Source organism: Sapajus apella, unplaced genomic scaffold, assembly GCF_009761245.1.
Source record: "Sapajus apella isolate SASKATOON/1434 unplaced genomic scaffold, GSC_monkey_1.0 scaffold117, whole genome shotgun sequence".
NCBI lineage: Eukaryota > Metazoa > Chordata > Mammalia > Primates > Cebidae > Sapajus > Sapajus apella.
Genome location: NW_022437057.1, coordinates 1553595 through 1575757, shown reverse-complemented (window position 1 = coordinate 1575757; position 22163 = coordinate 1553595). Strand labels below are relative to the sequence as shown.

The following is a 22163-nucleotide window of genomic DNA, read 5'->3' as shown; positions in this document are numbered from 1 at the left end:
ACACACACACACAGAGCTCTCCGGTTAGGTTCACACTTTGAGATGTTCAAATTCTAGTTCCAATTGACCTTTCCAGCCTGCTGGATTCCCATCCTTTGGAACCCCATGGAATGCTCCACCATTGTCTCCTTCCACACTTTTCCATGCTGCCACACCTCTGCTTCCGTGTTCTGCCTGGAACATCTTTACCCTTCCCCAGGTGGTAAATTCGCCTTTCGGAACTCAGCCTGGATATCTGCTTCCTCTGGGATTGCTCTAAGCCAGGTTAATGACTTTGTCCGCAGGCTTCTGGGTTAGCAGTCACCCGGTGCCTGTACCACTCATTTCCTATCTCCCTCAGCTGGTAGCCTCGGGGCAGGGACCTGTCTGATTCTCCTGGGTCCTCAGTCCCCAGGCTTGCCACAGGCTAGGAGTTCACATAGTGTTTGTTGATCACATACTACTTTTGTGCCTCCTGCTGTTGCCTAGCAAAGTGGGGCCCCTGGTAGACTCAGTTGATATTTATCAATGCATTCAATTGACCACAAACCTCAGTTCTTCAGGTCCTGGGAAAACCCTGAGCCACTTGCAAATATAGGCTGCTTGTGCCCTTGACAGGTTCAAGGAATCAATCCTCAATGCTGGAGCAGTTTCACTTTGGACTTGGTGAGGGCTTAGAGGCCTTTAGCTTTCAATCCTGAGAAACCTCCCTTTATCCAGGAAGCTGGGGACTGGACCATTTGTACCTTCATCATGGGTGGGCATGGATTCCGCATCCCAATCAGAAGAATAGATGTATCTGTAGCAGTAGGTTATTCTAGGCCAGTTCTTTCTGTTTAAAAAAAAAAAAATCTGGCCAGGTGAGGTGGCTCATGCCTGTGATCCCAGCACTTTGGGAGGCTGAGGTGGGTGGATCACGAGGTCAGGAGTTTGAGACCAGCTTGGCCAATGTGGTGAAATCCTGTATCTACTAAAAATGCAAAAATTAGCCGGGCATGGTGGCGGGCGCCTGTAATCCCAGCTACTCTGGAGGCTGAGGCAGGAGAATCGCTTGAACCTGGGAGGCGGAGGTTCCAGTGATCCAAGACTGCACCATTGCATTCTAGCCTGGGCGACAGAGGGAAACTTCGTCTTAAAAAAAAAAAAAATCTAAAGTCCTTTTCCTAGCTTGAATTAAAAAAAAATTTTAATTAAAAATTTACAAATCATGTTTATTTCTAAGACACAATTTGATAATACATATTTATTGAATATAATATGTAAAAATACAAACTACTTGTAAACCTCCTATGAGTTTTGTGCTTCCAGTCTTTTTTCTAAGCATGCATATTTAGTAGTTTCCTAAAGCATTGAGATTATTATTTTATTCGTATTTATGACCATTGTCTTAGCGCATTTTATGCTTATGCTGCTATACCAGAATACCTAAGATTGGGTTATTTGTCAACTATAGAAATTTATCTAGCTCATGGCTCTGGAAGCTGGGAAGTCCAAGGTGAGAGCCCCGCATCTGACGAGGGACTCCTTGCTGCATCATCCCATGGTGGAAGGTGGAAAGGGCAAGAGCGCTTGCAGGACAGAGCCAGGAACTGAACTCACAGCCTCTAGTCGTTTTATAATCAGCCCTGATTCATCCATGAGGATGGAGCTCTCACTGCCTAAACACCTCCCATGACTGTTGGCCCCACCTCCCAACACTGTTACATTGGTACATTGGGGATTAAGTTTCCACCATATGGCTTTTTTTTTTTTTTTTTTTTTTTTTTTGGAGATGGAGTCTTGCTCTTGTTGCCCAGGCTGGAATGCAGTGGTGGGATCTTGGCTCACCACAACCTCTACCTCCCAGGTTCAAGCGATTCTTCTGCCTCAGCTTCCCGAGTAGCTGGGCCTGCCACTACGCCCAGCAAATTTTTTATGTTTTTAGCAGAGATGGGGTTTTACTATGTTGGTCAGGCTGGTCTTGAACTCCTGACCTTAGGCGATCCACCCACCTCGGCCTCCCAAAGTGCTGTGATTACGGGTGTGAGCCACCGTGCCCTGCCAACACATGCCTTTTGGGAGACACATTCAACTATTATTTTATCTGTTGCCATTGAGACTATTGTTCTCTTAATCAAACTCCTTGTATTTCTGCAAAAAAAAAACCCTGACAAGTTTATAAGACCGCCCCCTGTAACCTTCCTGCCACTGATAAGCTGAGGGTAAAAATGTTAAGACCCAGATACTGAAAAAAGCAAGTAAGGCCTGGGAGTCAAACCAAAGCTGAAGAACTTAACTCAGAGCTTCCCAGTAGCCAAGGCAAAATAATAAATAAATAAAAGGGAAGCTCAAGGGGTTGTGGAACTCTTGAATTGCAGAAGAGGAAGCAAGCCAGTTTGTCAGAATGCTGACCTCTGGAGAGGGCACAGGGACCTTGTGTAAGAGTGTTGTGTAAGGACTGTCAGCTTCACTGAAAGACGAAGGAACTGCCTGGGTTTGGTCACTTCTCATACTGACTCTTTTTTTTTTTTGGAGACAGAGTCCCGCTCTGTTGCCCAGGCTGGAGTGCAATAGAGTGATCTCAGCTTACTGCAACCTGCAACCTCCACCTCCCGGGTTCTAGTGATTCTCCTGCCTCAGCCTCCCAAGTACCTGGGATTATAGGCGCCACCACCAGGCCCAGCTAACTTTGCATTTTTGGTAGAGATGGGGTTTTACCATGTTGGCCAGGCTGGTCTCAAACTCCTGACCTCAGTGATCCGCCTGCCTCGGCCTCCCAAACTGCTGGGGTTACAGGTGTGAACCACCATGCCTGGTCCATACTGACTCCTAAGAACAGCTGATGGCATGGCCATAAATTGTAGTTCTCAAAAATAAATAAATAAATAAATAAATAAATTGTAGTTCTGGGAAGGCATTTCTTTGTTTTGTTTTCCCTAGGAATCAGACTGAGAGGAAGGCGTATTTTTGTAGGAAGCCGAAATAATGTAATCTAAGCATGAAACTTTCTGGTGATTTCCTTTAGTAGAGATTTAACAAACACATGAACTGTGTGGCTTTTGTGCTGTTCTTTCATGTGAGGAATCTCACAACTGTCTCGATGAAGTTGGAGGCAAGAAATTATTATGCCATTTTACAGATGAGAAAATGGAGGCTCAGGGAGATTGACTTATCCAGGGTCACACAGCCAATTAAGTTGCATACTAGGACTCAAGCCCAAGTTTACAACCTTTTCCTTTTTGTTACATTGTTAGAGAAGGGGGAAGTGTCTGACACTGTTAAATATCCACGGTGTATTAGGACTGGGTCGTGTGTGTGTGTGTGTGTATGTGTGTGTGTGTGAGACAGAGTCTTGCTCTCTCACCCAAGCTAGAGTGCAGTGGCATGATCTCGGCTCACTGCAACCCCTGCCTCCTGGGAGTGATTCTCCTGCCTCAGCCTCCTGAGTAGCTGGGATTACAGGTGCCCACCACCACACCTGATTACTTTTTGTTTTTTTAGTAGAGACGAGGTTTCATCATGTTGGCCAGGCTGATCTCGAACTCCTGACCTCAGGTGATCTGTCTGCCTCAGCCTCCCAAAGTGCTGGGATTACAGGAGTGAGCCACTGCCCCTGGCCTAGGATTGGGTTTTTGTAAGGACCACCTCATCTATTTCTTACAGTAAATCCTAGAGCCACGTAATCTTAGCGCATTTTACAGAGAGCATTGGCGGTTGTCCAGGCCATACAGATAGTAAGTATCAGAGAAGCTAAGCAGGGATTCCCAACCAGGGTTTGGTGATGGAACTTAAGGATGTGCGAGGATTCAATGGAATTGCACAGGAACATTTCTGGTTGAGAGGGGAGAGCGTGGCTTTCACGGAGCCTTAAAAAACCCAAATAGAAATAAATGAGAAAAACAGACCCATGAACTCAAAGAAAGAATCATAGTGACAGCTCATATAACCGAGTCCCAACCAGGGGCCAGGCACCTGGCAAGGCCTGGATGAGCTTATCGTTCCCATGAGGGTTAGGGTGCATCATCCCCATCTCACAGGTTGCTCAGCTAGCAAGTGGCCTTGTATGGCGACTGAGTTTGGCTTCTTTTCCATCATCACGTCTTGTGGCTTGGGTTTTTTCTCGCAGTGAGTAGAATTTTTCTTCCTCTTTTGTGGAGCTGGGAATTACTACAAGGCAGAATGATATACTGTGCTTTAAAAGGTCATTGCCTGTTTCCAGGTCACCTCTGTCTGTTCCCTTGCCCGTGGCAACAAGCTGATTGGATGGTGGTTGGTTAAGAGTGAACAACTGAATAGATGAATGAATGAATGACTAAATGGATGAAGGAAGTACCTCTTTCTTGGCGTTCTGGATCAGCATTCACGGATCCATTTCTGATGACTTTTATTCAAGGGTGTTAGGTCACCGTAGTGCTAGAGAGAAACTGAGGAAGCGGAGGTCAGGCCCAATGTTGATGACCAGGGAGGACTGGAGTGACCCAGCAAGTCTCCTTCCTCCTCAGCAGGCAGTGGTGTGAAGTGGGCTGTGCCGCCTTTCACAGCTCTCTGCCATGGCACACAGCCTTCCACAGCATGTGGCAAGCCTGGCAGGGCCTGGAATGCCTTGCTACCCTTGGAACCTAGTACCTTTCCTATCCCTTGCCCATGTTAAAGTCCCCTGGTTTATCTGCTGTGGTTTTGCATCCCAGCCTGGCATACCCCCTAGTGCAGCCCAGTGGTGGGGTCCTGGTTCAGAGTAACCGCATCAGCAGCCCTATTTTACTGCTGAGGACACAGGCTCAGCGGATTGAAGTGACCTGTCCAAGGCCACACTAGTGAGCAGTAGACCTAGGTCTTGGGCCCAGGCGTGGCTAGCTCCAAAGCCACGCATCACCACATCCTCATAGGACCCTCATGACCTCAGGGTCATATTTACATTGCTGGATACCTCATCAAATTCCTGAGGCCGCTCCACCCTCCTCTGGCTGGAGAGCTGTCCCGGGTCCAGCTGGGCCATGGCTGAGAGCTTCTTTCCTGTTTAGAGAGAGTGTGGGTCTTCTCGACTGCCCCACTCTCCAGGGCTTCTGCTGAGCTGGATTGAAGGGACTTCACAACAGGTAGGAACCAGGAGCTGGAAGCTAAGAGTGATTTTGCCTGTCCTGAAGTTTGTGATGCCATCCCCCTTCCTCAACCACCTGTCGCCCTACTTTGAGAAAAAAGAGGCTAGGCATGACGGTTCACGCCTGTAATCCCAACACTTTGGGAGGCCCAAGAGGGTGGATCACCTGAGGTCAGGAGTTCAAGACCAGCCTGGCCAAAATGGTGAAACCCCATCTCTACCAAAAATACAAAAAATTAGCTGGGCATAGTGGCGGGTGCCTGTAATCCCACCTACTTGGGAGGCTGAGGCAGGAGAATGGCTTGAACCTGAAAGGCAGAGTTTGCAGTGAGCTGAGATCGTTCCACTGCACTCCAGCCCAGGTGACAGCAAGACTCCATCTCAAAAAAAAAAAAAAAAAAACATTTAAAGAGGCTGGGTGCAGTGGCTCATGCCTGTAATCCTAGCACTTTGGGAGGCCAAGGCAGGTGGATCACGTGGTCAAGAGTTCAAGACCAGCCTGACCAACATGGTGAAACCCCTCTCTACTAAAAATGCAAAAAAAAAATTAGCCAGGCATGGGAGTGTACGCCTGTAATCCCAGCTACTTGGGTGACTGAGGAAGGAGAATTGCTTGAACTCAGCAGGCAGAGGTTGCAGGGAGCCTAGATCATGCCACTGCACTCCAGCCTGGTGACAGAGTGAGACTCAGTCTCAATTAAAGAAAAAAAAAAAAGAAAAAGAAAAAAGAGGCTGGACATGATGGCTCATGCCTATAATCCCAGCACTTTGGGAGGCCAAGGCAGGCAGATCACCTGAGGTCAGGAGTTCGAGACCAGCCTGGCCAACATGGTGAAACCCTGTCTCTACAAAAATTAGCCAGATGTGGTGGCAGGCACCTTTAATCCCAGCTACTTGGGAGGCTGAGGCAGGAGAACAGCTTGAACCCGAGAGGTAGAGCCAAGATCATGCCCTTGTACTCCAGCCTGGGTGACAAGAGTGAGACTCCGTCTCAAAAGAGAAAAGAAAAAAAAAAAAAGAAAAAGCATCTATTCGAAGAGCCCAGAGTGGGCCAGAAAGAGTGAGAATGGGAGTGAACCAGGGCAGGAAGAGCTTTTTACTGTAATTGTCCTTTCCGCCCTCCACTAGGCTGAGAGCCCCTTGAGGGCCTGGACCTGGCTGTTCTCCCAGGGCCTGCAGTCTGTCAGTGTGAAGTAGGTATATGATGAGTGAATGGATGACCTGAGGGTTTGGAGCCCTGCTTCCCAGTCCGGGAACAAACTGTGTGGCCTTGGTCAGTTACATCCCCTTTCTTGGCCTCAGTTTCTCCATCTGAGCTGATCTTAGAGGCCCTGATATTCTAAGCCAGCAAGTTCCGGGGCGCTGGAAGATGAAAGGAGCCTGAGATAGGTGCTGGGATTCTGGGAGGCCTTGGCCAGCTTGGCCACGGCGAAGGCATCCTGAGGTTCTTGGCTGTGGAGCGTAGGAAAGAGGGCAGCTGGCTGGTGGGCACCAGGGAATAGGCGGGAGCAAGGAGGGAGGGTGTATGCTTGGCTGAAGAGGCTGTTTGCTGAAGCTTCAGGTCTTCATAGCAGCTTGATTTTCCTTCTTCAGAAAATGAAGCCCCCAAGCAGCTCCTCTGGGTGTCAGAGCCTCCTGTGAGGGTGAGGCCTACTGGGGGATGGGGGGGCTCCCAAGGCAGGAGGAGGAGGGCCAGGGAGCAAGGACACCCAGGTACTGGATGCTGGTGGACCCTGCCTGGCTGGGACCTGGGGGTTTCCGGTCTCAAGGGCTAGGCAGCCCCACTCATTGTTACTTTGCCCTGTGTTTTCTGCAGATCATGATTGAGTTCTGTCCAGGGGGAGCCGTGGATGCTATCATGCTGGGTGAGTCTTACTTGATTGCCGGGACCAGACGACTGGTTTGGCGTCCTAAGCCTAACTGCTGAACGGCTCTGTCTAGGACTGGATCTTCCACTCTCCCACTCTGTCAGTTCCCATGGCCTCTGAGCACCTCTCTGCTTTGTCTGCTTTTGGGAGCAGGGTTTGGGTTCTTTTTTTTTTTCTCTCTCTCTTTTTTTGAGACAGAGTCTTGCTCTGTTGTCCAGGCTGGAGTGCAGTGGTGTGATCTCAGGTCATTCACTGCAACCTCCGTCTCCCGGGTTCAAGCGATTCTCCTGCCTCAGCCTCCCAAGTAGCCTGGGATTACAGGCATACGCCACCATGGATGGCTTATTTTTCTATTTTTAGTTGAGAGAGAGGGGTTGGGTTCTTGAAGAGAATGCAGGACATTCGCTGGAAGACCAGCACTCCCTGTCCCAAAAGCCATGTGTGGGCACCTAAACTGGCCACTCTCCCTCTTCAGGCCTCTTGACCATAAGACGGATGTGATGCCTTCTTTGAGGGACCCCACAGCACAGCACTCTAAGAAGGTGAAACCAACATACCAGAGGAAGGTCTTTGAAAAGTGCGGAGACCCACACATTTAGTAAATGCTCAGCGGGGACAATGTCAGGTCTCAGTGTCCTGGGCAAACTTGAGCATAGCAATGATGACGACTACAGTGAAATGTTAGTAGTGGTCATTCCTTTGTGAATAGTTACTACATGCCAGAGAGTATAACAGCCATGTTCACATATGTGATCCTCCTCTAATCCTCAGGTGTAAAATCAGGAAGAGTATTAGTTGTTTTTTTTTTTATTTTTTGAGATGAAGTCTTGCTCGGTTACCCAGGCTGGAGTGCAGTGGCACGATCTTGGCTCACTGCAACCTCCTCCACCTGGGCAATTCTTCTGCCTCAGCCTCCTTCCCAAGTAGCTGGGGTTACAGGTACCTGACACCACGCCCGGCTAATTAGTAGAGACGGGGTTTTACCATGTTGGCCAGGCTGGTCTCAAACTCCTGACCTTAGGTGATCCACCCTCTTAGGCCTCCCAAAGTGCTAGGATTACAGGCGAGCACCACTTTTATTTTTGATTGAGCTGACACTTGAACGGTTAAAGGGCTCACCCAGTTCACGCAGGAGAGCTGTGAACCCAGGTCGGGGTGACCCGCTCCTCCCCACGGCCCATCCCGTAGCAGCCCCGGCTCTTGCCACCCTGCAGGGCAGTGAGTTCAGAGAGGCCGAGGAGAGGCCTGGAAGGTTGAGAGACATGTCCAGGATTCCGGGATGGCCCAGAAGAGGAGAAGCACTCAGTATAATGTCACACCCTTCAAGGTATTTTCGCTGAGTTTATCTCAGGACAGAGACGATCGTAATACTGAAACACCCTTGAATGCCATAATCCTGAATATTGAAATCCCAAAAGAACAAAATGCCAAAAGTCTAAATTCCTGTCAAGTACAATCCTGAAAGATCGAAATCTCCAAAATATAATTCTAAAAAAAAGTTTTTTAAATTATTTATATTTATATTTTAAAGGGGGATTTGAGAAATATAAAAACCTGACAACACTTCATAGACTACTTTACACAACCAAATAGGCAATAATAACGTACATATTTTTGCAAGCAGAAACACTCAGTTATACCCAGGATGGTTGCACAGGTATAACAATTATGAGCAGATCGGCCGGATGCGGTGGCTCACACCTGTAATCCCAGCACTTTGGGAGGCTGAGGTAGGCAGATCACCCAAGGTCAGGAGCTCGAGACCAGCCTGGCTACCATGGTGAAACGCCATCTCTACTAAATATATGAAAATTAATTGGGTATGGTGGCAGGTACCTGTAATCCTGGCTACTTGGGAGGCTGAGGCAGGAGAATCACTTGAACCCAGGAGGCAGAGATTGCAGTGAGCCAAGATAACACCACTGCACTCCAGCCTGGGTGACACAGTGAAACTCTATCTCCAAAAAAAAATTATGAGCAGATGACTTGTACTCATAAAGAGGTCAAAAAGGGAAATGTATAAATGCGTATCACCAGGATTGGTGATTGTGTGCACACAGCTTAATAGCTGTTGTCTGAAATCTTCTAATGAACCACCTAAGCCTTTTGATGAGATCGATTAAAACCCTCAGTGGGTCACTAGGGCCTATGCAGATGCCCAAAGAGCTGGGATCTAGAGAAAATCTATCTTTCACAAATGCAGATGTACCAAAAGGACATCTCTTCATTTATTGAGGAACTTTCAACATTTTTTTTTTTTTTTTTTTTTTTTTTTTGTACGAGCATTCCTTTTACCCAGGATGCGGTGGTTCGGGGCAGCCGAGGCTCCCCCCAACCTCCGCCTCCTGGGTTCAGGCAATTCTCCTGCCTCAGCCTCCTGAGTAGCTGGGATTACAGGCACGCGCCACCATGCCCAGCTAATTTTTTGTATGTTTAGTAGAGACGGGGTTTCACCATGTTGACCAGGATGGTCTCGATCTCTTGACCTCGTGATCCACCCACCTCGGCCTCCCAAAGTGCTGGGATTACAGGCTTGAGCCACTGCGCCCGGCCAACTTTCAACATTTTTACATAATGCACAATACTTACACACCAGCAATGCTGAGATAACACACTTTCATGGAGTTATAGTCACAAAAAACTCATAAAAGGAATTAGAACTCTCTCAAAATCTCCATACCATTTATACCTCCAATATTGAAAATGATGTGAGGATGAAATACATAGCATAGCGAATTGCAGAAAGTAATGCTGACTATTTAAAATAGCGGGGAAAAGGTTGTGTGTGGTGGCTCACACCTGTAATCCCAGCACTTTGGGAGGCTGAGGCAGGTGAATCACTTGAGGTCAGGAGTTCAAGACCAGCCAGGCTAACATGGTGAAACCCCATCTCTATTCAAAATACAAAAATTAGCCAGGTGTGATGGTGCACATCTGTAGTCCCAGCTACGCAGGAGGCTGAGGCAGGAGAATTGCTTGAACCCAGAAGGTGGAGGTTGCAGTGAGCCAAGATGGCACCACTGCACTCCAGCCTGGGTGAGAGAGTGAGACTCCATCTCAAAAAAACAAAAGGGGTGGAAGTGGGAAATGTATATATAAACTAAAGACCATTTCGTTTTTTCAAATTTTTTTTTTTTTTGAGACGGAGTTTCGCTCTTGTTACCCAGGCTGGAGTGCAATGGCGCGATCTCGGCTCATCGCAACCTCCGCCTCCTGGGTTCAAGCAATTCTCCTGCCTCAGCCTCCCGAGTAGCTGGGACTACAGGCGTGCGCCACCATGCCCAGCTAATTTTTGTATTTTTAGTAGAGACGGGGTTTCACCATGTTGAACAGGATGGTCTCGATCTCTTGACCTCGTGATCCACCCGTCTCAGCTTCCCAAAGTGCTGGGATTACAAGCATGAGCAACCACGCCCGGCCTAGTTTTTTCAAATTTAACGTATGAACAAGTGTATTACAGGGATAAATTATGGACAGTTGCACAGAGACCATTCATAAGAGTTGGCCTAACAGGATACAACTATCCTGTGATTGAGATTTTTAGGATTTTAGACTTTAGGGATTTTGATCTTTGGGGATTTCAACATTTGGAATTATGGTATTTGAGACTGTGTCTTTTAGGATTGTGATCCAAACCCGTCTCAGAAATGTGTCAGATTCACAGTAGTCCATCCCATCCCAGGCTGTTAGAAAGGCAGGACCCATAAGCCTTCGTTTCAGAGACACTTACCACCCCACCGAGTTCCCAGGCAGGTAAATGACAGTGGCGAGAAGGATACATGGCACGTGTTAGACGGCTCTTGGGTGTGCTTCCTCTCAGCAGACACTGCCTTTGAAGATTACCATTCTGGGGGATAGAATCCAACAGTATAAAAGAAATAGTCTGGTATGAATTGAGACTTTAGGTTATAAGGAGCCAAAATACTCAGGCTTTTTTAGGTGGGGGGTGTAGGAGGTAGAATTTATTCGCACAAAGGACTGAAGACTTAAAGGATGGCTAGCTTCAGGCACAGCTTGTTCTCGGAGTTTTAGAGTTATGATAAGGGGTGGAGTACAGTGGCTCACACCTGTAATCCCAGCACTTTGGGAGGCCGAGGCAGGTGGATCACTTTGAGCTCAGGAGTTCAAGACCAGCCTGGGCAACATAGCAAAACCCCATCTCTACAAAAAATACAAAAATTAGCTGGGCTTAGTGGTTTACACTTGTAATCCCAGCTACTCGGGAGGCTGAAGCTGGAGGATCACTTGAGCTCAGGAAGCAGAGGTTGCAGTGAGCCAAAATCATGCCAGTACACTCCAGCCTGGGTGACAGAGTGAGACTTTGTCTCAAAAAATAGAATAAAAAATAAATGAAGAGTTATGGTAAGGACTTGATTTCTTTATCCAACTCTTGGCCCCACTGTCCTCTGTGTTAGCCCCATTCTCATGCTGGTTTTCTGCCCTTGATGACAAGATGGTGTGGGAGCTCCAGCCATCACATCTGAATTCCAAGCAGCGGCATGGAAGACAAGAGGGTAGAATAACCACCCACCCCTACCCCACAGTGAAGACTCTTTTTTAAAGAGACTTCAGAAAAACTTTACGTGACACTTTGCTGTATGTCTCATTAGCTGTAGCATATCACACACAGCTGGAATGGAGGCTGGGGAATGTGGTTTTCTAGCTGGGTAGCCATATGTTCTGATACTAAAAAAGAAGGGGGAAATGGAAGCAAGCTAGCAGCCTGTGTCCCCTGGTATGCAGCTTAACTTAATGAGCTTGGCTGGAGGGGAGTATCAGAGATAGAAAAGGCACTCAAGTGTACTGTGTCCTCGACCTCATTCACAGCTGGGGCGTGACCGAGACTACAGCTAAGCCAGCAGACAAACCGTGCCCTGGCTCCCGTCTCAGTTCTCCTCATGGCCCTGTCTGCTCTAGCCCTAGGCAGCTTTCCCTCTGTTGGTGGCAGCAGTTAAAGGAACATTTTGGAAATCATAATTGGAGAAGAGAAGCTGAAATAGTGACAGCCAACAAGTTCAGAGCCAGGCCCTAGCTGCAGCTCTCTGTTTAGAGTTGACTTTCCTGCAGATGCCTGCCCTGCTTAGAGGGGCTTTCTGCTCCTCCATCTGTCTCCGCTTTGCCCTGCATGGCTGGGAAGCATTACAGCCTGGACTTGGGGCCCAGGGATCCATTCCCTGAGGTCCAGTCCAGGTTTCTCTTTTTGGAGACTTTGGGGCACAGGACTGGCCCTTTTGTGAGATGGAGAAAATGCCCATGTGGTATGTCACCATGGAACCATTCTAGTTTAACACCCAGTGCCTGTTCCGATTGAAATGGATATGATTGGCCATGCCTTGCTGCCTATTAAACATCTTGGGTCTCCACCCTTTTATCGTGGAAAGGATGGGAGGCTAGAATTGGATGTGGTGTCAAAGGAGACTTAGATTCATTTGCAGTGTTGTAGCTTTTTTTAATAAGGAGAAGGTATTCATGCATTGCTGTGTAATTAAGCATCATTCCTAAAAATGTATTGGACTCAAAGGCTGCATATTGTATGATTCCAATTATATGACATTCTAGAAAAATGCAACACTATAGGGACAGAAATCAAATTAGTAATTACATAGGGACTGGAAACGGGGGTAAGAGTTACTACAAAGGCCATGGGAATCTTGGAGGATAATGGATGAATTTTGTATCTAAATTGTGACGGGGGTTACATGACTAAATATGTTTGTCAAAATTCATAGAACTATATATTTTAAATAGGTGAATTTTTTCTATATGTAAATTATACTTCAATAATCCTGACTTTATTTAATTTATTTATTTATTGAAATTGAGTCTCGCTCTGTCTCCCAGGGCTCACTGCAACCTCTGCCTCCGGGGTTCAAGCAATTCTTCTGCCTCAGCCTCCTGAGTAGCTGGGCTACAGGTGTGTGCCACCATGCCCAGCTAATTTTTGTATTATTAGTAGAGATGGGATTTCACCATATTGGCCAGGCTGGTCTCAAACTCCTGACCTCATGATATGCCCGCCTTAACCTCCCAAAGTGCTGGGATTACAGACGTGAGCCACCACACCCAGCTCAATCCTGATTTTAAAGGGAGGTGGCTCCCCTGGTCCTGACTTTATTTTATTTTATTTTTTTTTTGAGACGGAGTTTCGATCTTGTTACCCAGGCTGGAGTGCAATGGCGCGATCTCGGCTCACCGCAACCTCCGCCTCCTGGGTTCAGGCAATTCTCCTGCCTCAGCCTCCTGAGCAGCTGGGATTACAGGCATGCACCACCATGCCCAGCTAATTTTTTGTATTTTTAGTAGAGACGGGGTTTCACCATGTTGACCAGGATGGTCTCGATCTCTTGACCTCGTGATCCACCCGCCTCGGCCTCCCAAAGTGCTGGGATTACAGGTTTGAGCCACCGCGCCCGGCCCGGTCCTGACTTTAAAAAGTGTATCAGGCCATGCGTGGTGGCTCAGGGCTGGAGCCCTGCCTATGTCAGTTATAATTATCCCATTTCACAGACCAGGAAATGAAGGGCCAGAGCACTTAGGTGACTTGCCAGTAACCACAAAACTAGTGAGAGGTAGCACCTGGTATAGGCTTGGTCTGTGTGCTCCTGAAGCCCACGCAGGCTCTGATCCTGGCCCCTGGCTGGAGGCACAGAGGTTAAGGATGAGGCCACAGGGACAGAGAGCAGCTTGCAGGCTCTAGAGAGAGAGGTCTCTGGTCCAGGAGCCCTGGTCTGGGGCCTGGCTTCCCAGGGCAGGGCAGTTGGTACCTGCCTTCCTGGCTGGCATGTCTGTTTTGCCACTTCTGAGGACTTAGCTGGGAGAGCTGAGCCTTGTGGATTCCTGTCCAGGCACCAATGTGTGAGCTGGACACTGCAGTGCTGTTGTAGGCAGGAGGACTCGGAGCAGTGCCTTTGGGTGGCCAGGCTTAGAAGCCGACAGCCTGAGAACCTGGCAGGCCAAGGGAGGTGGCTCCCCTGGTCACAGGGGTCTTGGGTAGCAACATTGACTGAATCAGGACAGTCATGTGGGATGCAGAGCACAAAGCTGTCACCCTGGAATCTTCACACTCCCTTCCTCCTCTGCCTCCACATTCTGTCGGCTCCACCTCCCTAATCCATCCATTGAGAGCGTTTCTCCTCTCTGCCGTGGCTGCTGTCGGGACCACTGTGATGACCTCCAGCTGAGCCCCTGCCCCTGCTGCCCAGCAAGCTCTTTGCTGCACCAGAGGGAATTGTTTGTTTATTTTGTTTCATTTATAACATAATAAATGTTACAAGCATAGCTGGGTCTTGCCATGTTGCCCAGGCCAGCCTTGAACTCCTGGCCTCAAGTGATTCTCCTATCTTGGCCTCCTGAGTAGAGGGCACTAAGCTGCTCTCAGCCATGGGAATTTTTTTAATGCAAAAATCAGACTGTCTGCCCCACTCAGAACCTCTCGTGGACTGCCCACTGCATTTCAAATCAAATGCAGCCTCCACAGTATGGCCCAAAAGTCCTGCAGAGTCAAGGCCTGTTGACCTCTGACCTTGAGTCACTTTCCCTTCATCTGCCCCCTCCCACCACACAAGTCTGTTCCCCTCTCCAGGAATATTCTTCCTGCTCCCCACCTTCCTGCTCCCTGCCTGCTCAGACTTATTCAACCTGCGAACCTCAGGGAAGAGGGGCCCTGGCCATCTCTAGGCAGACATCGAGCTGTCTGCAGCGGTGCACGTGGGCACTTGTGTCTCCCCGCTGACTGGCACACAAAAGGCTCTTAGCAACCAGCCCTCCGGTCTCTCTGGCCTTTCCCCTTCTCGAATCCCCTGGTGCCACCACCAATAGCCAGTGGAAAGTTTAATAGGCAAAGAAAGAATAAAGAGAAAAAAAGCTTCCTCATGATGAGAAAGTGGGTCACCCAAGAGAGGGTCTCCCCAGTGGACATTTTTTAAACACCAGCTCATGTCAGCCATTGCCTCTGCTGGCTCTTTGACCTAGAGTGCCCTCGCCCCACCTATTCTCTTCCGTTAAGACACAGCCCAAATGTCCTTTCCTCTGGGCAGCCTCCCGATTCCCCCAGCTAGAAGGGGTTCCTGCCGGTTCTGACATTCCACATGCCTGCACCCAACTCTGCTCCAAGTGTCACTCACGATTTCCATGTCCCCTCTGCCTTCCTGTGCCAAGCACACAGCCAGACACATAGTAAGTGCCCTCTCAGTGTCTGCAGACACGACGAATCTCTGTGTCTCAGTCAGGCTTATGTTCACAAATAAGAGCTCTAAAGCCAGACCCTGGTTTGAATCTCAAATCTGTGACTTTCTACCTGCATGACCTTGAGCTAGTGGCTTAACCTTTCCAAGCCTCAATTTCCTCATCTGTAAAAGGGGGACAATACTTGTGCCTGCTCCATAGGACTATTGTGATGACAAAATGGGTCAGTGTGCATGATGTGCTTAGAAATGAACCCAGTACATGGTGAGCACTCCTTAATATTGGTGGCTTTTATGTTTCTCCCTGGTGTGGGCCTGACATTTCAGTTGCCTGTGGTGAGTGCTTACTGAATTGACAGCCGTTTTCCTCCATTACCAGAGCTGGACAGAGGCCTCACAGAGCCCCAAATACAGGTCGTCTGCCGCCAGATGCTAGAAGCTCTCAACTTCCTGCACAGCAAGAGGATCATCCACCGAGATCTGAAAGCTGGCAACGTGCTGATGACCCTCGAGGGAGACATCAGGCTGGGTAAGGGACTCAGGGTGGGAAAGGTGAAGTCACAGGGCATCTCCTGGGTGTCAGCCTGGCCTCCGCAGGCCAGTGAGAGTGTGGTGGGGGTGTGGGTCCTCATGCCTACACTCTCTTGGCATGTCAGCAGTTCTCCCCTTCCTACTCTTGCTTCTTTCTTTTTTAAAAAATTACTTTATTGGCCGGGCGCGGTGGCTCACGCCTGTAATCCCAGCACTTTGGGAGGCCGAGGCGGGTGGATCACGAAGTCAAGAGATCGAGACCATCCTGGTCAACATGGTGAAACCCCATCTCTACTAAAAATACAAAAAGTCAGCTGGGCCTGGTGGCGCGTGCCTGTAATCCCAGCTACTCAGGAGGTTGAGGCAGGAGAATTGCCTGAACCCAGGAGGCGGAGGTTGCGGTGAGCCGAGATCGCGCCATTGTACTCCAGCCTGGGTAACAAGAGCGAAACTCCGACTCAAAAAAAAAAAAAAAAAAATTACTTTATTTTATTCTATTGAGACAGTCTCACTCTGTCACACAGGCTGGAATGCATTGGTGCGTTCTTGGCTCACTGCAACCTCCATCTCCCAGGTTCAAATGATTCTCATGTCTTAGCCTCCCAAGTAGCTGGGATCACAGGCGCCTGCCACCATGCCCAGCTAATTTTTGTACTTTCAGTAGAGACGAGGTTTCACCATGTTGGCCAGGCTGGTCTTGAACCCCCGACCTCAGGTGATCCGTCCGCCTTGGCCTCCAAAGTGCTTGGATTACAGATGTGAGCCACTATGCTCGGCCAACACATTTTTTTAAAGTAATGATTTTTGGCCGGGCGTGGTGGCTTATGCCTGTAATCCCAGCACTTTGGGAGGCCGAGGCGGGTGGATCACCTGAGGTCGGGAGTTCAAGACCAGTCTGGCCAACATGGCAAAACCCTGTCTCTACTAAAAATACAAAAATTAGCCAGGTGTGGTGGCATGTGGCTGTAATCCCAGCTACTTGGGAGGCTGAGGCAGGTGAGTTGCTTGAACCTAGGAGGCAGAGGTTGGAGAGAGCCAAGATTGCACCACTGCACTCCAGCCTGGGCTACAGAGTGAGACTCTGTCTCAAGAACAACAACAAAAAAAAGAGCATGGTTGGTACTCAGTAAACAGTCACTTCCAGCATTACCACCGCTTCTTTAGTCTGTGGTTACTTCAGCATCCCCAACTCCCAACACTAACGCCCCTCCCCAATGTACAGGAGACCTGGCAGGTGGACCAGTCAGGAGGCCAACTGCCCACCTCTCACTCCCGCCTTCACCTAACCCAGCAGTGCTATTTCTTGCTCTCAGCAGGCTGGGGACCTCGTTCTCTCACTGTAGCTACCATGCACTGAGCTAGCATCTGATATGTGTTAACTCATTTCATCCTCAAAGGCCACTGATAACATCTTGCAGGATGGATTTGGGACCTAGCAAGACTGTCTTATCCAAGGTCACACTGCTGATAAGAGGAACAACTAGAGTTCAAGCCAAGGCAGCTGGCGCCAGAGCCTACATGCGTAGTGACTGTCACTCTCTTAGTGATGAAAACCCATTTCCGAAGAGTTAAGGCAAACAGGAAACTGTGTACATCATGGAGCCAAATTGGAAAAGAAATGCAGTGGGGTGGGCCTCAAAGTTAGCTGGAACCTGGAACATAAATGCTGCCAGTACCATCTCCCTGGTCCTTGCCTTTCTGCGCATGTAGGTTAGGCTCCCAGACCAACCATCTCCACCAAGCTCAGGACACCATCTAATTTCACCTTTTCCAGCATCACCTCCTCCTGCATGAGCCTGAATTCACCATTAGAGGCTTTGGTATCTATAATCCCGGGGGAGGGCTCTGATTGGCCCCACTTGGCTCAATCAGACCAATCCTTGATCAATCAGTGAGGCCCAGGAAGAAGGGTGTCTCCCATAGGCCTGGCTTGTTGTCAGTCTCTGGCATGGAGGGTGGGGTCACGTGACAACACGGAAGTCTCCTTCCTCCCCATCCTCCTGGGGCAGTGTGGCCGGTGGGGAGTTGGTTTTCCAGAGGAAGGGAGGATTTGGACTGGCCAGGAAAACAAATTGCTGTCCCCCTACTCTGCCCAGCCTGTGAGAATCACATAGGTCCAGCGGAAGGGGAGTGAGTGAGGCAGAAGCTTGAGGGATGGGAAGCAAGAACAAAGGGCAGTGTTGGCTCTGAGTGCGGGGATGGTGTCAGGAAGACAGTGCAGTGTGACGCGGGAGGAGAGTCAGTGAAGGCGGAACGTGGGGGTCAAAGCGGAAGACGAAGCCTTTAGCCAATGGGCACGTGTCTCCAGGTTCCTAAAAAAAAACAAAATGAAATAAAAATAACCTTACTGTAACCGCCCAATGGTTTCACCTTGCCCTCTGCCTAGACAGAGCTGATTTATCAAGACAGGGGAATTGCAATGGCGAAACAGTAATTCACACAGAACCAGCTGTGCAGGAGACCAGAGTTTTATTATTACTCAAATCAGCCTCCCCGAGCATTCTGGGATCAGAGTTTTTAAAGATAATTTGGTGGGTAGGGGCTTGAGAAATGGGGAGTGTGATTGGTCAGGTTGGAGATGGAATCATAAGGGGTCCAAGTGAGGTTTCCTTGCTGTTTTCTGTTCCTGGGGGTGATGGCAGAACTGGTTGAGCTGGATTACCGTCTGGGTGGTGTCAGCTGATCCTTCGAGTGTAGGGTCTACAAAATATCTCAAGCACTGATCATAGGTTTTACAATAGTGATCTTATGCCCAGGAGCAATTTGAGGAGGTTCAGACTCTTGGAGCCAGAAGCTGCATGAGTCTAAACTGTAATTTCTAATCTCATAGCGAATTTGCTAGTCAGGCAAAGGCAAACCGGTCCTCAGGCAAGAAGGGGGTCTTTTTAGGAAGGGGCTGTTACCAATTTTGTTTCAGAGTCAAACCATGAACTGAATTATTTCTCAAAGTTAGTTCGGCCTATGCCCAGGAATGAACAAGCACAGCTTCAAGGTTAGAAGCAAGATGGAGCTGGTTAGGTCTGATTTCTTTCACTGTTATCATTTCCTCAGCTGTAATTTTTCAAAGACTGTTTTATTACCACGGTAGAGCAGTTCTTCCCGGCTCACAGTTGGCTAAATAATATGATCCCTATTTAATAGATAAGGAAACTAATGCTCAGAGGCATTTAGCAATTTGTCTATAATCAAGCTAGAATCTTCTCACTTCCCTGCCCGCAGTGCTTGCCTGACACTTCTGAGAGGGCAGGTCATCCCTCTCATAAGAAGAAGCCGCTTTCTTAATGAGCTCAGGTGCGCACTGGCTGGTGCGAGCGGCAGATCCCAGGGCTGAGGATAGGAGCATTTGCTTTCTTCTGTCCCCACCTCAGTTTCAGCAAGTCCCAGCACCTCTCTGTCCTTTGCTTTCCTGCTTGTACCGTGGGGGACCTGGCTAGCATTTGTCCACAGGAGCACTGTTGGCATTTTGGACTGGACGGTTTTCACTGTTTTCTGAATGACAAGGTTTCTCCTACCTTGGATTTTTTTTTTTTTTTTTTTTTGAGATAGAGTCTCATCTGTCACCCAGGCTGGAGTACAGTGGTGTGATCTCTGCTCACTGCAACCTCCGCCTCCTGGGTTCAAGCAATTCTCCTATTTCAACCTCCTAAGTAGCTGGGACTACAAGCATGCACCACCACACCCAGCTAATTTTTGTATTTTTAGTAGAGATGGAGTTTCATCATGTTAGCCAGGATGGTCTTAATTTCCTGACTTCATGATCCACCTGCCTTGGCCTCCCAAAGTGCTAGGATTACAGGCATGAGACACTGCGCCTGGCCCTACCTTGGATTCTTTTGGTCACCTTCGCCAAGGTGACAGATCAAGGGGACAGATGAGAGACTCCCTTATAAATGTGCATATATTCTAAGTTAACTGTTTTTGTGCATGTTATAATGCATTTTACACATTTATGTCATTTTTTTCATTATAAAGGTAATTATGATATTGATGCCTATACAGAAAGATAATACAAAGACAGACATTGCAACAATATTTGTAAGAGCAAGAAATCAGAAATGATCCAAGTGCACATACTCCAGTAGAGGATTAAATAAGTTTTTGGTGCTATCAAACAGTGGAATCTTTTTCAACTATTGAAATTAAGTTGCAGAAAAAATTAAGTTGCATCTCTTATAAAGATGTAAAATACATACTTTGAAGGTGAAAAGCAACTTTAAAAGTAGAAAATACATAAAAATGTATAATACATACTTTGAAGGGGAAAAGCAACTTTGAAAGTAGAAAATACGTAAAAATTATGTATATACAAGTTTTGTCTATTTCTACTTATATATAATTTTTAGGTAGGGCATGGTGGCTCACACCTGTAATCCCAGCACTTTGGGAGGCCAAGGTGAGAGGATCACTTGAGCCAGGAGTTCAAGACCAGCCTAAGCAACATAGTGAGACCTCGACACTATAAAAAAATTGTTTTAATTTAAAAATATATATAATTTTAATATAAATAAATAAATCTGGAGCTATACACAGCAAACCCTTAAATGTTTAGCTGTCAGTATTATAGTTTTTTCTCTGTAAAATAATGAGTTTCTAATAAGCAACATTACGTTGGTAATCAGAAAACACACACACACATGCTACACATAGAGTCCTGTAGACGATTTGGAATAAGACCCACAAAAAGGAGAATTAAAGTCTCTCCTAAACCTACCAGAATAAATCACCCCTCCCTGTGGGCTTCCCTCCAAGTCTTTTTTCTGTCTGCAGGAAGGTCGGACCAGATAGTGGGAAAGGGCACAGCTGGGTGACCTGAACGTCACTCAGGCTCTCTTAACTGAAGCTTCCTTATCTGTAAAATGGGGGTCATAATTTTACAGGCCTTAAAGGGTCATAGATATAAATGATGTGTGTAGGCATAGATGTGCAGATGATGTGCATACGTTTCTTTGCACAGTGCTATGCGCATGGTAAGTTCTCAGTAAATATTAGTTTTTATAAGATAAACTGGGATCATTATATATATACAGTTTCTTAGTCTGGTTTTTAACATTGAATGTCAGCTTATTCCTCCATATCCTTAAAGATTCCTCAGAAACTTGATGATTTTCAGGTTTTTCTTGTATCCCATCACATGCAGAAAATGTAGTTTACCTTTCAAAGCCCTAAGGAAAGCCCTGAATGGGATACGTAGGTTTCTCGTGAGATTTATCATCTTTACTAAATCACGCAGTGATGACTGTGCTTGTTCATGGATCTTTGAGTCTCTTTCTATAACATACCTTGAGGCGGAATTCTCCGAAGCAGAGTGCTGGGTGTGTGCAGTGAGTCAGGGTTTTGTTCATCTGCAGCCCTTGTGCCCCGTTCTGGTTGTACCAGTTGACCCTCCCCCCAGGGGAGTGTGAAATTCTCTTTTCACCACATCCTGGCCCCTGTTGAGTTTTACTTAACCATAGAAACAATTCACTCTATTAAAAACATTTTAGGCCGGGCGCGGTGGCTCAAGCCTGTAATCCCAGCACTTTGGGAGGCCGAGGCGGGTGGATCACGAGGTCAAGAGATCGAGACCATCCTGGTCAACATGGTGAAACCCCGTCTCTACTAAAACTACAAAAAATTAGCTGGGCATGGTGGCACGTGCCTGTAATCCCAGCTACTCAGGAGGCTGAGGCAGGAGAATTGCCTGAACCCAGGAGGCTGAGGTTGCGGTGAGCCGAGATCTCGCCATTGCACTCCAGCCTGGGTAACAAGAGCGAAACTCCGTCTCAAAAAAAAAAAAAAAAAAACATTTTAAAGAATAAAACTGTGTCAAGTGACAAATGTGAGGTCGCCTCTGTGCACTACCCCCACCAAAATCCCACTTTCAGGGAGGTGAACATGAAGTGGGATATGCAACCTTCCAGACTGGTGTGAATGTGTGTGTGTGCACAGGTGTGCACATATGTACACACAATATGCATATATCATTCTTTTAAAGATAATCTGACTGGGCGTGGTGGCTCACGCCTGTAATCCCAGCACTTTGGGAGGCTAAGGTGGGAGGGTCATCTGAGGTCAGGAGTTCGAGACCAGCCTGACCAACACAGTGAAACCCCGTCTCTACTAAAAATATATAAATTAGCCAGGTGTGGTAGTCCACGCCTGTAATCACAGCTACTCAGGGGGCTGGGGCAGGAGAATTGCTTGAACCTGGGAGCCAGAGGTTTGTAGTGAGCTGAGACGGCACCACTCTAGCCTGGGCGACACAGCGGGACTCCATCTCAAAAAAATAATAATAATAATCTTCAGGCCGGGCGCGGTGGCTCAAGCCTGTAATCCCAGCACTGTGGGAGGCCGAGGCGGGTGGATCACGAGGTCAAGAGATCGAGACCATCCTGATCAACATGGTGAAACCCCGTCTCTACAAAAATACAAAAAAAATTAGCTGGGCATGGTGGCGCGTGCCTGTAATCCCAGCGACTCAGGAGACTGGGGGAGGAGAATTGCCTGAACCCGGGAGGCGGAGGTTGCGGTGAGCCGAGATCAAGC

At 47.9% G+C, this 22163-nt stretch overlaps 1 protein-coding gene across 2 annotated transcripts in view; it reads left to right on the top strand.

The window, feature by feature from the left end:
- The window catches only part of STK10 (serine/threonine kinase 10), a 152627-nt gene that overhangs the window by 62898 nt on the left and 67566 nt on the right, over nt 1–22163 (top strand). For both annotated transcript variants that reach the window (XM_032260349.1, XM_032260350.1), the window contains exons 3-4: nt 6873–6921; nt 15487–15636. In XM_032260349.1, the coding sequence (XP_032116240.1) occupies nt 6873–6921; nt 15487–15636 (199 nt within the window). The remainder of the gene's footprint in view (nt 1–6872; nt 6922–15486; nt 15637–22163) is intronic.